The 16,443-nt window shown below is 44.6% G+C and overlaps 6 protein-coding genes across 6 annotated transcripts; 1 reads left to right on the forward strand and 5 right to left on the reverse strand.

Moving 5' to 3' along the window:
• Positions 1 to 236: 236 nt before the first annotated feature.
• F4817DRAFT_189060 (uncharacterized protein) lies at positions 237 to 1,546 on the reverse strand. The gene has a single exon (XM_049298448.1). The coding sequence runs from the start codon at positions 1,180 to 1,182 to the stop codon at positions 445 to 447; it is 738 nt and encodes a 245-aa protein (XP_049156849.1). The 5' UTR covers positions 1,183 to 1,546; the 3' UTR covers positions 237 to 444.
• A 2,030-nt stretch (positions 1,547 to 3,576) lies between these two features.
• On the reverse strand, positions 3,577 to 6,393 carry F4817DRAFT_344334 (cytochrome P450 4V3). The gene is made up of 5 exons (XM_049304134.1): positions 5,913 to 6,393; positions 5,330 to 5,856; positions 4,358 to 5,269; positions 3,817 to 4,261; positions 3,577 to 3,688 (listed from the first exon to the last, which is right to left on the reverse strand). The coding sequence occupies exons 1-4, from the start codon at positions 6,042 to 6,044 to the stop codon at positions 4,132 to 4,134; spliced, it is 1,701 nt and encodes a 566-aa protein (XP_049156850.1). The 5' UTR covers positions 6,045 to 6,393; the 3' UTR covers positions 3,577 to 3,688; positions 3,817 to 4,131.
• Positions 6,394 to 7,249: 856 nt separating this feature from the next.
• F4817DRAFT_318040 (uncharacterized protein) lies at positions 7,250 to 8,617 on the reverse strand (the record flags this gene model as incomplete). Its single annotated transcript, XM_049300883.1, has 7 exons — positions 7,250 to 7,296; positions 7,357 to 7,526; positions 7,583 to 7,648; positions 7,710 to 7,862; positions 7,922 to 8,094; positions 8,154 to 8,411; positions 8,465 to 8,617. The coding sequence occupies 7 exons, from the start codon at positions 8,615 to 8,617 to the stop codon at positions 7,250 to 7,252; spliced, it is 1,020 nt and encodes a 339-aa protein (XP_049156851.1).
• A 1,247-nt stretch (positions 8,618 to 9,864) lies between these two features.
• Positions 9,865 to 10,474, reverse strand: F4817DRAFT_366969 (uncharacterized protein; the record flags this gene model as incomplete). Its single annotated transcript, XM_049307057.1, has 2 exons — positions 10,197 to 10,474; positions 9,865 to 10,136 (listed from the first exon to the last, which is right to left on the reverse strand). Exons 1-2 carry the CDS (start codon positions 10,285 to 10,287, stop codon positions 9,865 to 9,867), a joined length of 363 nt encoding a protein of 120 aa, XP_049156852.1. The 5' UTR covers positions 10,288 to 10,474.
• A 1,253-nt stretch (positions 10,475 to 11,727) lies between these two features.
• Positions 11,728 to 14,327, reverse strand: F4817DRAFT_366971 (kinase-like domain-containing protein; the record flags this gene model as incomplete). Its single annotated transcript, XM_049307058.1, has 10 exons — positions 11,728 to 12,134; positions 12,217 to 12,333; positions 12,404 to 12,455; positions 12,506 to 12,552; positions 12,610 to 12,917; positions 12,976 to 13,125; positions 13,176 to 13,194; positions 13,290 to 13,682; positions 13,741 to 13,859; positions 13,949 to 14,327. The coding sequence occupies 10 exons, from the start codon at positions 14,325 to 14,327 to the stop codon at positions 11,772 to 11,774; spliced, it is 1,947 nt and encodes a 648-aa protein (XP_049156853.1). The 3' UTR covers positions 11,728 to 11,771.
• Positions 14,328 to 15,330: 1,003 nt separating this feature from the next.
• Positions 15,331 to 16,227, forward strand: F4817DRAFT_344343 (uncharacterized protein). Its single transcript, XM_049304135.1, has 2 exons — positions 15,331 to 15,836; positions 15,910 to 16,227. Exons 1-2 carry the CDS (start codon positions 15,650 to 15,652, stop codon positions 16,068 to 16,070), a joined length of 348 nt encoding a protein of 115 aa, XP_049156854.1. The 5' UTR covers positions 15,331 to 15,649; the 3' UTR covers positions 16,071 to 16,227.
• The last annotated feature ends 216 nt before the right edge of the window (positions 16,228 to 16,443 follow it).

A 16,443-nucleotide genomic window follows, 5' to 3' on the forward strand; every position in this document is an offset into this window, starting at 1 on the left:
ACATGGATAAACTTAAAGGTCGTATCCGAGAGTCTATTAATATTACAGTGGGCTTGGTAATACTCGCATAGTCCTTCATTATAAGATAGGTGATCTCATGAGCACTATCCTTTAGTACTGAAATTCACACCCGGTATATCACAGGACAAGTTCACATAAAGTTGAGGTAGCATGAAGACGAATTTTATACGGATTTGCAAAATTTCAATGTGAAGAGTCACCTTTATCTAAAAAGGTGACATCTTACCCCTGCGTGATCCATTCGTAGGTGCCCAGTATCCAGCATCCAGCTAGTCTATTCCGCCAAGCAGTCTATAAAGATCCAAGCGTTCTAAGTCCTTCCATTACTTCATCTAATCATAATCTTACTAGCCTTACAGTACCGTACAGTCGGTCGGATTCATTATGCTGTAATAACTTCGGTACCTTCATCCGTTATGTCTCTTAGTTGGCATCCTGGACCACGCGCGGGATCTCCTGTAGTATCTGGCGCTCGCGCTTCGGTTCCCCGTCGGGTTGCTGCACGTGGTGCCCGGGTTGGGCACCGGCAGTAGGTTGGGGGTGGAGATGGCTGGTAATACCACTTGGCGATGAAATGCTAGCGGGTCTGCGGAACCCCTCGCCTCGCTTCTCATGATTATCCTGCCAGTTTCCGTGACCGTGGTCCTGGTTATCACCTGGGGGATGGTGGTGATGACCAGGTCCACCAGTAGGTTGTGGGAACCCACCGGTTGGGTGCGGGTGGTGACCGCTAGGATGGGCAAAGCCATCCGGGTGAGGGCGTACATGGTCCGTATCCCGTCTCAAAAAAATATTGCTTTTAGGATGTCCGGTTGGGTGAGGGAAACCGCCGCTCGGGTGGTGATGATGGTGGCCAGTTGGGTGAGGAAAACCCCATGGCTCCTTATGGTCACCTTCTTGCCCTTCATTCTCTCTCTTCACGCGAGGGGTGGGATGCGGTGCGCCAGGCTGCCAAGGGAATTTGCCAGTGGGGTGAGCATGACCATCACGGTGATGGCCAGTAGGATGCGGGAAGCCGGTTGGGTGGGGGAAACGACCGGTCGGATGCGGAAATCCGCCGTGAGATATGGTAGTGGGAGGTTGTTGCTGGTTGCCGAACGGAGCTGCTGAGCCGCCCTGCAACGAGGCTAATGCTGCTAAGAGAGTAACGAATGACCGCATAGTCGATGCGTTAATGTCTGACTTGTTTTGTAATATGGATGAATAATAGGTATACCGTTTCCCGAGTATGGCTTATTTGACAAACGAGCGAGAGTTGCAGCAGGCTACAACAGTATGTAGTTGTTGTTGGATTCGAATCAATACTGATGGAAATAATTCTGGACTGAAATCGAGGTCGAGCTAACTCCCTTATATGCTCATCGAGTCCTTAGGAACGCTAGTGTAGTAGATAACTACTGCCACAATACCATTACTTCTTTCTTAACCTTGCCTCGACGATCATACATAGCCTTCTACGCTAACTTCATGGTTATGTTGATCACTTCGAATATGGACACGCCGGACTATTGTAAGTAGTATCGTGGGTCAAGGTACAACGGGAACGCGGCATTTGACCACCCCAGCCACTATGATTGACGTTGGTACCCATCATAATCCGTTTTTAGTCGCAGTTGACGACGAGTCAGGTTACTCTAACTAGCCAGTCGGAGCGAATAAAATTTTGGGTTGCTTGTATTATGGCTTCTAAGTTGTCGAGATAGAAATCCCGAAATATTTTCCAACACGTAGGAATCACCAAAGATCTGATATTTGCACCTTTACCTCGCACCAATATGATATCAGCTCTTAGCGTAGAAGCAACACTTCTCAAGGCTTGTTTGAGTCCTGTGGGTTGCTGTATTGGATAGTTAGGTCATTTCAGGCGACTTTTGATAGATATGCCCATTCCTATGGTGTGTGGAGGATTTTGCAGAGCCCCTTGATATTGTGGTTTGGTTCACCAGGATTAGGCGACCCAGATCCAACGCTGTTCCAGCCACATAAACGGGGACGGCTACGTATGCAGGTTAGAGCAGTGGAACAAGAAAATATTTTACGCAATATCTCGACAATTTGGCGTCACCTTTTCTTTGATAGCAATAAATGCCTTACGTAGTGTATACAGATAGATTGAGATGAAGCAGGTTTTGGTACCCCTGGATTAGTTTTAGTGTTAATGGTACGTACCTATATTATAGTGATATAAGTGGACTTTACGCTACTCTTTTAGTATCTAAACTACCTGAAACGGAGATACAGTGGTACATCTAACGTTTTTATATGTCCAATATGTAGACTGTAAACGTTAGGTGCGTGTCTAGCGTAGACCATAGGTATTTCGAAGCTAATGAAATATCAACACTGTGTACATGACTTCACATGACGACGTGGTATGTGAGGTGCTATTTAAAGCTTTTAGACTCAACATTAATCCTGCGTAGGTACTGCGTACTTTGTACAATACTATACGTATTAGAATAGCTATCTGCCGATCGTGGAACACTTCAATGGGGCCGATGCCGCCACCAAGGCAGTAAAACAAGAAAAAGGACCAAGGAAGATGAGATGGTACATGTGTGTAGTGTACATAGGTATGTAGTAGTTGATACCCAAATCCTGAAAATACTTGAATGTATCACGCTTCTAGAACGCTCGAAAAAGGTTGGAGGTTGGGGTTCGGGGTGCGAGGTACTTACATGTGTATGTACATAATGTACTATGTACGTCTATGCAGGCAGTTGAAAAAAATAAGCTTTTCTGTACCTGTATTAAATGCTTGGCATATGCCCTAATTTAGGAGGATTCTTAATAACTAGCGGTATTACTTAAACATGTTTACCTCTTAAACATGGGCTAGATTTGGAAATTCGTCGCGAAACATTCACAAGCTTACACCAGAACACTAGACGATGAGATCCAAAATGGGGGAAGCTGTGTACCAACACACACAGCAACATCTGCACATGTGCGCGAGATCTACAGCTGAGGTTACACTGCGGCCTTAACGTCATACAGCTGTAAGGATGGTCACGTCAGCCGCTTACGACAATCGCAATCCTCGAAGACTCGGTCACTTATCGTGTTCGCATATTCCATTTTTAGCTAGGTCCTGATAAAGAAATGTACCTGCATGAACTAATAGCTTAATGAAGGTAACTAACCCATCTTTTAAGCCTAAGATGCTGGTATTTAGAACTATTAAAGAGTTTGACTTTAATACTACCGAGAGGCGGCTTGTATGAGTCGTGGCACATGTTAGAGCTTCGTATCTATCCCAAATATATACGTCACATGTAGGACTTGGACAGGATCGCGATTTACTATAGTATCAATTACGCTAGTTAGCATCATCCGCAAATCCTCTAGTTATCAGTTACCACAACTGTAAGTGTGAGGTAAGATGGGCCATAGAAAAATCCAGGAGGATGCCGCACGGCATGGAATCTAATGCCAGCTCGAATCTTTAGCAGATCAACATCTTCTATAGTACACTTTATTGAAGGATTTATCTTCTACACCGCACACAGAACAAACATTGGAATCCATCAATTACAACTTTAGTAATAACCTAGGGCTAAACCGAACCAACATTAATAAACATATTGATCTAGCGATTCTTCAAGCCCCGCTAAGCATCCAATATCTAGGACGGCGTGGGGGTCAAAAAGACGGATCACCAAGAGGTCAGATTGAGCTTCCCCATGTCCACTCCTTTACATTGGCCGATCTTCAAATTCCGCTTTGCTACTCATTAGTGTAGTCCCAGATATCCTCCATTGCGTGATTTACTTCTTTACTGATGACACTACAGGTACAATCCAATTCTAGGCCAATGATCTTCTATTAAGGCCGTCTATCTGCTAAGGTATGATTGATATCACTAGTACTAGCCAGTTGCTGGCTGGTCGAGACGTTAGTGAATCTCTAGTGTTAATTTAAAAAGGGGGCTTCCAGTGCGTACTCGGAATCAGCTACAAGTAGCTTCGGCAGAGACCACGGATTTCAGCGAACATTCTAATTTATAACAGGTATGACTGAATTTAGGTACACTAATAATGACAATCAGATCCTCAAATCTAGGAACTGATCGTAATATTTATACATCATGAAAAAGCTAGTCTATTACCCTCAGATGGATAGCTTATGATTTCGTAGCCTCACATGTACTGGCATACCATCCTTCGGGTGAACTGGTCCATTCCCAACGCCGTAGAGGCGTCTGCCATTTACGATGTGAGTAGGCGTAGCATTGGGACCTCTGTTAGGGGTAGTTGGGTTAGTAACCATATACACAATTACTTCTAAGGAGATATAGTAGGGATGGGTGAGTAATTGTTTGGGCTGGAGTACTCACTGCTTCTTGTCCCACTCTTCCCATGCCTCCTCAATGTCAAATGCGCGAGCTATCAGTACGGCGACCAATCTTAACTCGACCATCGCCAACTCCATTCCAACGCAGTTCCTCGGTCCTAGAGAAAACGGCACCCAAGCTTCTTTCGTAGCAACATAAAGCGGATCGCCCTCGGCAGCCATCCAGCGCTCTGGAAGACACTCGTCTGGTCGTGGCCAATAATCGGGATTACGCTGTACTCCGGGTGCCGCCACCCAAGGTCCGAACCCCTCCATAGGATACCTTGTAGGCGACCCTGGAACGCTGACTGAGAACCCTGGGATACTGTCGCTATCACGAACCGTCGCAGCGAGCGGGTGCAGCCTTAGAGTCTCCTTAATGACGCCTAAAGTGTACGGGAGCGAGTACAAGAGGTGGGGCGATGCGATCAAAACCTCCATAGCCTTCTCCGGATCAGGCCCTAGGACAGAATCATGCTCGGCCCGGAGCTTCGCTAAGCAGTCCGGATTATCCTGCAGTATCTTTACCATAAAACAGATCGTCGACGAAGTCGTATCGTGGCCAGCAAACATAAACGCCTTCAAATTCGCTATGAGTCTATCGACAAACTCTGCATCAGGTTTTCCTCTGAAAGTACCAGCATCTTCCTTTTCGATATACTTCATAGCGAGGTCGACGATAGTTTTCTTTTGGCTGGCGTTGACGTCTGACTGTAGCCTTTTTTCTATCTGCGGAAGTAGAAACTCGCGCATAGTGCGGTTGTTCCGTTCAATAGATCTCCGATGCCAGAGAAGCTGGCTGGAATGGAAGGCTCTTGCGGATTTTGATAGCTTCCCCATCAACCGAAGTTGGTCTACTAGGGCGGTCTTGAACGGACTGCTTGATGGGTTTGACTGTTCGTGTAACCGTAGATCTCTATCTCGTGTCAGTGTACCGAAGTATATAACCGGAATTGTGATGTTTAGGTATACTAACACAGATGCTCTCACAATAATGTCGAAAGTCAGGTTGATCGTCCTTTTCTCGAGCTGAAATACCGATCCCCACTCCCCCCCTTGACCAGCTTGATCCTTGAGCCCATTTGCGAATATCTGGGCCTCTTCGATGAGCTCTGGGAGCAGAGCTGTAAGATTCCGTTGGCTAAACCCGGGATTGAACATCGACCGCCATTTCTTCCATAGCTCTCCTTCTGTCGAAACGATATCCATTTTTCCTGTCAGCGGCTGCATGTATTCGGGGAGGACCGGGTCCTTGGGGAGACTCTTGACCTGCGTGCACTGAGCCGCAGCCACGGCGTCAAATATAAGTACAAGAGACCTTGACACGGGCCAAAGGTCCAAATAAACCACCGGCGGCAATCTCTTATGACCAGGGAAGTATTTATCGACATTTGCAGCGAGCCAAGGATGGAATTCATATATATTAACATCTGGAGGATGAGACGCTTGAAAGGCTGCGAAGACGGGAAGATGGCCGAATAGTAACGAATGTGGTAATACGGGCTTAAATGAATTAGTTCAGTATCCTGCTATTCCTTCTAGTAGTTAATCGAACTCACAATTCCTTGAGCCTTCAAAGTTCTTACTCGCCTCCGTTCGATGTATGCTCTATACAGGAAGCGTAGCACAATAACAGCGAGCAGGGCGTAAAAGCCCCGCACAAGTGGTAACACAACATCAGCCGTCATCATGTTGTGCCCTCAAGCGATCTCAAAGAGGCTTGAAAATGTGGGTGTATCTCGAGTTAAAATGCAGCCATGGGTATAGTATATAGATACTTAAGTATTCACCCAGTTATTCGATGTTCTAGAGTTATAGTATTTGCGGAAGTCGATAATAATATATAGATTATGTAAAAGTGCCCTGAGTAAAGATCTGCGGATCTCTCGGTTGAACTTCTATATGGGTTCCTCGTTATATTAATAGAGACTCCCTTACTTCATTCCCTCGCCTACCATTATGCCCAGACTTGTAGTGTGGAGCCTTGTATGCTGTATGATGTTGAAAGGGAAAATGTAAGATCACAAGGAAATTTCAGGGGTCTCTATACGAATACGTACGCGATGGTGCATTGATCATGTCGCATCCTTTTTGGTGAACTACATGGGGCATGGCCCATGCCCATTATGCGCATAATAGATCTATTATGCGTTATTATACATATAATAGCTATTATGCGCATAATACTTATAATATAATGCAATTATTAAGTAATTAATATTTCCCCCCTCTATATCCTCTAGCGCAAGCAAAAGTATCATACACTAAGCCTTTTTAGGTATAAATAATTTTTATAATAACTTTTAATTAAACATGTTTCCAAAATAGGTTTAGTGTTTAGCACTTTTACAATGTTTTAATAATAACGCTTTCCCGATTAAATAATAGTACGCCGGATAAACGGGGGTGATTGATCCGTTATGCGCATAATAGATCTATTATGCGTTATTATATCTTATTATAAGTTATTATACGCTAGTGATATAATAAAATTCGCATCCCTAGGCATGGGTCTTCTCAATGTATGTATGAATCGCTGACAGGCTACAGCTGAACTTACCCCGCGGGCTTGGCTGTAAATATCGCCTTATGCCTCTAAAATAGGAATATAATCGGACTATTATTTCTAGCGAGTCAAAGACCCCATATTATAAATCTCTCAATTTCGATTGCCCGGGATCAATCGCTCATCGTCACTTGGGCGCGAGTACGTAACAGTACCTAAGGTAGAACGAGAATTTGTCAATTTAAACATGGCGGCTTCTGCTTCCTCGCGCATCGTAAGGATGCATGGCCTGTCCATTGCTAGGAACATTCTTCGCTTAGCCTTGACTTGGCTTCGAACTAACAAACACACACACCCTAGTTATTCGAGATATTCTATCACGCCTCGCTTCTAGTATTTCTTCGATATCTCGGGACTTCCAGGGATTTCGGATAACCCTAGACACATTCTCAGCACTCTAAATTACTCACCATTTCAAGGTCGCTTCAATAACTTACAAGAATCGATGTCCTCCTTAACAGTCCTGTCAATCTTGCACTTGTTCTGGTTGGCAATTGACTGCGTGGTTAATGTAGGGCAAGTGACATAACAGGGTGTGTCCATGGTCCTTTGGAGAGCATCCCCTTTCCAGCCGAAGAGATAGTCACCGTGACTACCATAGCCAGTGCTAGAAGCCTGTGTCAGCAAATTCCCTTAGCATTGCTTGGGATGCGTGCTACTTACTGGTCACCCATGCTCCAGATAAAGGGCTGGGATCCGTCCTCAGGCCATTCGTTAGGGTCGTTAAATCTTCACGGGAATCATAATTAACTAGACGGAACACAAATAGGCTATAAGAAGACAAACTTACTGGCGAGTATCCCAGATAGTTTCGTACATGAGCTGTGGAACAGGTACGGGGTGACTATCTGGACAGGGCCCTTGCGAGTCGAAAGTACCGCTGGCTGGATATGCCATATGGCTCATGTGATCCACGGTGTCAAGGTTCTTGCCATCCCAGCAACTACTACATGTTAGACGATTATCGAACAACTTCGGTATACATACGCATGGCCGACTCACGTTGGAAAGCGAATGTTTGCCATGATGCCTGCCGGGCATAGCTTGTTAGGGAGGTTCTTGGTCTCGGGGAAACGAGTGTTCATGTCTTGCAGACAGGTGTAGGTAACCTGCTTGTATTTGTTGGCGTCTTCGGCAGTTCGAGCCATCGAATCGCCGACAAGCATACGGAACCCCTAAACTAATCAGCTTTACATGTTCAGTACTCGATATTCGCGGACAGCGAGGGCCTTACAGGCTTGAAAGCTGTGACCTTGGATCGCTGCTGGTAGTCGGCTAAGCCGTTCTGCATGTAGTAGACGGTCATACCACCCTCGGCGCCGTCGAAACCTACGTTAGGTCGGATAGGTACACGCTTAAAGGTGCCGTTACGGGCCCTGAAGAAGAGGACTGCGGTCCAGTAATTGGAAGTATCCTCGGTAAACTGGCAGGTTGTGCAAGTGGACTCGCCAGGCATGTTTTTAGTAGGGTCCATAGTCACATTAAGCGAGTTCTACGCTGATTAGCCATATGTTTACTTATTTAGCTCGCCTAGCTATAACTTACTCCGCCAATGATCTGGTGTAGATGCGGCGAGGGTGCCATCCCCGGATTCACTAACGGGTCGATACGGTCAACCACAAGCTGAGAGCATGAGAATCGAATTAGTGCGCTTGCTGGCGCGGCTAATGCCAACGCGGCGAGCGAGGTTAACTGCATCTTGTTCAGTGGACTCTACGTCAACTATCCGGCGATGATCGTCGTATGTATGAATAAGAGTAGTAGCCGCGGGGGAAGACCACGAGGCGAGAAGGTTGCGGCAGGCTTAGTACTTTTATCTATTCTCGGGATTTTCGTCCTGCAGGACTGCCCGGTTAGCCATCCTAGTAAACAGAATAATAATAGAACGATAAAAACTACATATATAAGGTAGTGAACCCATGAGGCTTAGACTTTAGTTTCATTCCACGTTCTAGTCACAGTAAGATCGGCCAATTCCTGGTTCGGTACTACTCTGTAGAAGGGGAAAATGGATGCTGGCAACTTGGAAGTAGTTTAGCACTGTTTCTAACTGCCGGAATGGGTTGAGTATACTCTCCCCAATACATCCGAATATGTCAAGATCGATATTGACCGGAGTAGGTATTAATTCCAAATCAGTTGACCCTTAACCTAAGCGCGGCTAAACTAGCGCAATTCATACCAGCCTACCTACCTCACCTGAGATATGATCCATGTAGGCCCAGTCCTTAACTAATATAAATCTCATAACTTCAAAGGAGGTATGTGGAATTGTTCTTATATTCAAGAACACGACTCTATGAAGTTTTCTTGTTATACCCCATGGTAAAAAGGGTTCCAATACCTCGATACATCTCGTATGCTGACCCAATAGCGTATAATATTCTATAAATATTTCCCTACCCAAGACTACTCTTATCTTTCCAGGCCTATTACTACCCCCCTACCTACCACTCTGACCATAATAGTGACTCTTACAATGTGGATTCTTCTGATTGTTGGGATATGTGTCTATAATCTCGAGTATCAAATTTTATACACTTTGCTTGTCAAGCCGTAAACTTTAAAAGCACTCAGAGGGTTCAATGCGGCACTTCACTGATATATTCAATCAAGAGTAGGGAGCAGTAAGTCTGATCCATCGTGAGAGATTTCGCAGTAATATGACAATGAACTAAAGACAAGCACCAGACTTCAGAGGATCCCTGAATCTTTGATTTTATAACTGAACAAGATAACAAATAAATAAAGCATAACTGCACAACATCTAACTAGCAAAGCCTAAGAAAAAAGGATACTTCAAGAAGTACCCAGTGACCGAGTCATCATTTTATTTATTCCTTTTGTCTTATTCCGCCCTTGGAATTGTGCATGAACAGAACCTAATTAGGGAGGATTAGCTTATACGCAACATTTACATACTAAAAGGGGTTAATAGTCGAGCCTTACCTTGCAACCCGGCTCTGGACGCATGTGGGCTCACTTCGAGGCATCTGCTGCGTGCAAGAAAGGTATACACAGTCAGCAGCAGTCTTGCAAGGCTGGTGAGGACTAGTAGTTCCGGTAGGTTGAGGGTAACTAGTGGGATGCGGTCTGTGATGGCCAGGTAGGCGAACACTAGTCGGATGAGGGTGATGCGGTTCACCAGTAGGTTGGTGGTGAGGGTATTGCCATGTCGGGTGCTCTGATGGGATAATAGGGGGGCTGGCTCCTCTCCCTGCTCATTCTCTATTAGCTTTTGCTCGTTAACTCTACTGAATGACTTGGGGTCGCATACGCCACTCTGGCATGTTGTAGGGCAGTTCAGCCTGAACACCTGCCAAACAGATGCCTACGATGACGGAGAACAAGGACGTAGAGGTCTTCATGGTTTAACCGTGATAGTTGATGGTCTATAAGAAGTAGATAGTGTGAATTGATGAAATCAAGTTTATCCGGGGTCGCTATGGTGTTATAACTCCATAAGAAATCTGGGTTTTCGAGGAAGATGAATGACCTTTAAATAATAGAACTCCATGACGGGCTTCTGAGAGCCGGGCTGCGAGTCGCGTCCTTACCTAAATCACCTAATACTTTCAGCATGGCGATCACAGATAATAGAGACGTAGAATGCTGTTGGAAGGTATCCAAATAGTCTTCCCGGCCGGATCGCATATGCAGATGGCTTCTGCATAATCCTCCTAGGATCATATTGCTTGCTACGATCGGCACATTGTAGATCGTTCCCGCTGCTAGCTGAGTGCCTTGCATCAGCAGCTATTAAAGGCAAATATGTTGTAGCTGTCAACTTTTACTAGCGCTGATTATGCCGTTTCCATGTTAAGAATACCGAAGTTCGACAAAACGCCATGCTAGACAATACGGAATTATTAACACAGAGACGGGCCCTGACCGAACTCCCACAGATACGTAGCAGTGCGAAAGATGTAGGCCAGTGAATCTATAAAGATCAAACAAATATCGGGCGGTCATCGAAGTGGCTAGGCTGATTTAACATCTTCGTGACACCACATCGTCATGCGAAGGCGTACCTGAGCCACGCTCGATGTAGGTCGAAGAAGGGAGAAGTTGAAATATTCCCACCGAGTCGTCAACAGACGCGAAATAACAAGCGCTTAGCTGATAATTACATAGTACTTATTTCAAAGCTTTGTTTCATACTCCTGGACTATAACAAGTATTCTATACCTTAAGGACTTATTTTTCTGTTGATTGACGTCGAAAGGTATCATTGGGATGAAAGAGGATCAAGCCACACATCCCACCCCTTCGGAACCCCCGCGCTTTTAGAAACATGGGTTTATAAGTTAAGGGGTTACCCCCATTCCCCACGCACAGACCCCAGAGATCACTGATCACTTCTATAAGCGTGCTAGAAGAAGAAGAAGGGTCTGTTCTATCTTTAAGATCTTGCTAAATAAAACTCACCAGTGACATCACTCCCGCTACATGCTAGGTACCTTTCTCGGCGTGTCAGCTATCAGCTTAGTTAAGAGATACCAATCCAACACATTCAGCCTCATGTAACTAGGATATAGAACGAGTCGTCTTACTATCATTCCCAGCTCGCGTATATTCACTAGGTAAACCCGACGGTTTCTTCCTGTCTCGGACAATTCGTAATTCAACCGGCTACGAGTACACTCTCCGTCAGCGATCGACGCAGGGCTGCTGACAGACAGGTGTTCATAAATACATTCCCTCAGCACGATCGACGATCCTTGAATCATATTACAATACACTTAAATGGTATTCAATCCTTCCATAATAATATACAAAAATATCGTACAATCTCTTCTCAGCTCTATGTTCGTTCCATGTCTATCATGCAATCCCTCTACCAAATCTACCTTTAGGCGGTCGGTGCGCTCAGTATGAATCTATCAACCCAGCGATTGACGACTTCGTCGGTCTCGTTAGGGAAAACTTTCTGAATCCCTACCCGTCCTTGAACTAGTAACTCCTCAACTGTCGGGCGATGACTCGGGTTGTGGTACATGCATTGATATATTGTTCTTCTGAGGTCTTCATCGACGTTGTTGAATTGTCCGTCCATTAACAACGGGCAGTAGGATATCGGTAGGTTTGGATTCATTCCTCTGAGTGCGTCGTCGATATTCACTGCGTGCCTCCCACCTGGTATATACACTCCGGGTGGTATTTGAGGTTGAGGTGGTGATGGTGGTTGTCTTTGGGTTATGATAATCCACATCGTCTTGCAAAGAATTAGATGAAGAAACAAACCATCTAGATACCTTATAGATACCTTAACTATATAAGATGAGTTAGGTACTTACCAATGCGATACCCCATACGTTCGTTGCCGCGCTATAGCTCCCTGCCACTGGATTTTCTCCCGCCTCTGGCCCATCGGTGTCGCCGGGAATTGTATCCCAATCCGCCGAGAATTGTTCCTATAGGTAGGTAGCATTCGACTTAGCATACGGGCTCTAGAAATCATGAAACTAGGGGAGGATAACTTACAGGCGCGAGATATGAACTCTTGCCAACCGCTCGCCTCCTCACATAGTAATAGCTATATCTCTGTCAGCGGCATTACTAATGGAATCAATAGGTATCACGGACTTTCGTTTAAAAGTTTTAATGTGTTCCGTTAGCCCAAAGTCTGCGAGCTATCAGTTGGCGGTTAGCAGTCATGAAACCATCCCCAGATAATACAATTTACACACCTTTAGTTTTGGGACAAATAAATGCTCGCCTATTGCCCTATCTTTATGATATACATCATACTTTCGTTTGCGAGATGCCCTTTCAGGAGCGTTACCTTGCTGTGCCGTAGACGATTCTCCGCGGGTCACTTTTACGGTCAACTGTCGAAGCATTCCTGAGAAGTAATTTATGGTTGCTGTAGGTGCAGTCTTTGGAATATATTCTTCCCTAGAAGATGAGCCCTCTCCAGGAGTCACAGGTCTCGTGAAAGGTGCATTTTCGGATGCCGGCTCGTCCCATTCCGGGCGCTCAATATTTCCAACAAAAACTAGATAATCATAAGCTACCTGGTAACGCCTCAGAAATTCTCAGGAAGGACTACTTACTATTAGTCGGGTCGATATCAAAGTGGACCCAGTTCTTCGCCCTCCACCTTTTGCGAGCTGGAGGGGCATCCTCAATCAGGTCGACCCTGTCAAACCGCTGGGGATGGAATTTACGGGGAGGGTATTTCAGCCCTACACAGGCCCGTACCACTACATTGGTTAGAAATTAAAAGCATTGCCCATAGAGTATCTCAACTTACAGCAAAGCCATAATGCCCACTATAACAACGAGAGTTAGTAATTACCTCTAACAATAACCTCAGGAGACAAGCCAAAAAGAGAAAGAAAAAGGGGGGGATCTCAATAGTGCATACAAGTATTCTATTAGGGATTGGTGTGACCCCTCCCGGTCCTCCAGGTCCTGGGGTTGCCTCCGATATTCTATTAATCAGCATCCGGAGATCACCTCCCTCGATATACTCGAGGAGTAGGTAATCATTCCTAGCCTCCAATGCAGCATTACGGTAATACCACGTTCTATAGCGATTGTTGTAGTTTTGCCTCCGCGCTTGATGTTCCTCTGCGGACCTAAAATGACGGGGAACTCTTGGAGGACGGTGTGGTTGATCAATGCTTTCATCGCCACTGGAATCTTCTTCGTCGGAAGAGTCGTCTACTGTTGGTTTCAGAAAGAATGGAGCCAGTGGCTGTCTACCGACCTCCTGTGGGTGTACCAGCTGAACGGCATGCACTGCTCCCAACATCGCCTAGGTAGATGTATTGTAAGCAATCCGTATCTATAATTTCATATTGGGTTTACCTTACTTCCATGGCTCTTCCTTCCTTCCGTAAATCGTCTGATTCCCACGACGCGAGAGAGAGTTTTACGGCGACGTCTTTAGGGGTCCCTTCACCATCATACCTGTAGTGAAGTGCCAGTCCCACTACCATCATTATGTGGGTTAGCAGTTACTCAACTAAATATAGTGCTATGAACCAGATCTACGTCTCCATCCTCAAAAGGTTTACTCACGACCTCCGAAGCCTAAGACCTTCTGGTAACGGAACAGAGATGAACCAAAGTAATGTTTGGCATTTTGCAATGCATCTCTCGCCTTATTAGCGGTCGGATCATTATCGTGTCGTGGGTCCTCTATATCTGGCTTCGCTGATGATATTGCCGAAGGGTTGTGATATCGTCTCTGAGCCCAGTCTACAGGCCTTTCACCGAAGATGGGTGGGGGGCCGACCCTAGGCAGATCAACTCGCGTCCAAAACTTCCGGTTATCCTTTATGTATTGTTTATCCCATTTCATTGACCAGCCAAACCTTCGAAACATTTGGAACTTAAAGTTCTGCAATTGAATTCTCTCATAATAGTTTTTTGGTTGTCCATCGTCCTGGTCGGCCATGGTGATTACTTCAAATATTAACAGTATCAATATTAGTATCAATATTAGTAGTTGATTAAACTAAAATTCATAAAATTCGTATGTTAAAAACAGATAATGCGTTTACTTAATTCGTTGTGGGCAGCTAAGCAGAGCACTTCAAGCTTACAGATGGTTATAAAGTGCAACAGAATGAATGGCCGTTTGTGGTAACAACATATTACAACAAAGAATAAACAATGAGTTTAATTTCCGGAACGGGGTGCTATTTGCTCAAAGATAATGGTATCTGTTTTGCAGCCTTATAGCCTTTTAGCTTAGTATCATCATTACTAACTATTGTTTATATTCTTAGGCGGTGCATGTGTGAAGCGCAATGTGGCTGGTAGCTTTATAAGAGTTGAAAAGAACGACCAACACGGAGGCTCTAACGAGGCATTTAACCATGTCACTAGCTGTATGTCACTTATATGCTATATAAGAAAGAACACGTTGTGAAATAAATTTCCAAGTGACCTCGTAAATAATAACTATCACTCCAGGTACCAACTAGCTACAGAGTAACCTTTATTATACTGGAGGCAGCCCTGCGGGCTGCACAATATGCCCGAGTTTACATAATTGCGCACCGGCCATATACTGCCCATTGAGTTACTTTCCTATTTAGGCCATGGAAAAAATTCGACACAATAACCCCTCGTAAACTCGGGCATTATAGACATTCCAATCAGTTCAAAGATGGAGGGGACTTTTTTATAGGGCACGTACCAAGTATCAGCCGAACTTTTAACAGAGGTACCTAGGTACCTTCTATAAAGTACATTTATCTAACTTCATGTCTCTTTTCCGAAGATCATGTAAAAGGTACTTGGACGTATACTTATAAATCGGTGAAGAGCCTCAATGCACTATGGCGTCATTTATAAAGTGGCTAAATGACATATAAAAAAAAATATAAAAAAATAAACCAAAGTCATCCAAGACGTCACTCCCCACTGAAGTTTTGCCTCGGGGCGCAAAGATACGCATACGACGATCTTTCGAACGACGCTTGGACCCTGCGCTATTTCCTCTTCTGGAAGTATGTTTGGGCTAATTGGTTGGAATGTTAACCATGAATATAATTATGACATCATTAACCATCATCTTTGCCAATCCCCTCTTATAGCTCTCGTTTGCCTACCTACGTTATTATATCTTCTACCGCTTTTCTATTCATACTTTACTCCTAAATCTACAATCATCTATATTTGCAACACTACTTAAACCATCCCAAAGTTAAAATCGTTCAATCCGAACACAAATAAGCTACCCGCACAAGCATCAAACTAGCCGTTGTCATCATGTCGTTCCTCGAAGTCACCGCTCGCCGTCTGGCCACCACCTCCAGAATTGCCGTGGTCCCCGCCCCGCGACACTTTAGCACAAGCATCGCAGCACAAAAGTCAGTTACGGAAACTGCCAAAGACACATTAAAAACAGTAGATCGTAAGGTCTCGGACAAACTAGTTGACGGTATCAATGCGGGGGGTGAGCATCTTACCACCAATTCATATTATTAATAAAGTAGTGATAGACTTGCTAACTAGTGATACTTTAACAGCCAACCTGGCATCGAAAATAAAAGGCGAAGCAGACACAGGCAAGGTAAAAGGTACAGCGGAGGAGATCCGTAGCCAATTGAAGGGCGAAGCCGAAGAGTTAAAAGGCAAAGCGAAGGGTGCAGCTAAAGAGGCTGAGGGTAAGGTGAAGGGAAATTTGTAAGAATTTAAATGGATTGGAGGAAACCCTTAATGCTGCACTTGTACACTGTATGATGTATGATGTGTGTTTGTATGATAATGAGACTATCTGAATTCGTCTTGAATAGTACGAAATGCGAAGATATCATCAAGCGTAGCTTAATTCAATTTAACAGTACTTATCATTCAGTAGCGAGCCCAAGTGCATTCATTGCCAATCGAGAGAACTGATAACACAGTCTTGGCATTCTCCCTTAGAAATAACATCATATATTAAACTGAAAATAATACTTGTGACCTTGTTAAAACTAAGAGAAGATGAATGGTAAATACAGTAGCTTCTTGAAAATGTAATAAAATAATTTATTATATTAGTTTACGATTATTATTCTTAA

This window comes from Daldinia loculata, assembly GCF_022478755.1.
Source record: "Daldinia loculata strain CBS 113971 unplaced genomic scaffold F4817scaffold_42, whole genome shotgun sequence".
NCBI classification, from domain to species: Eukaryota; Fungi; Ascomycota; class Sordariomycetes; order Xylariales; family Hypoxylaceae; genus Daldinia; species Daldinia loculata.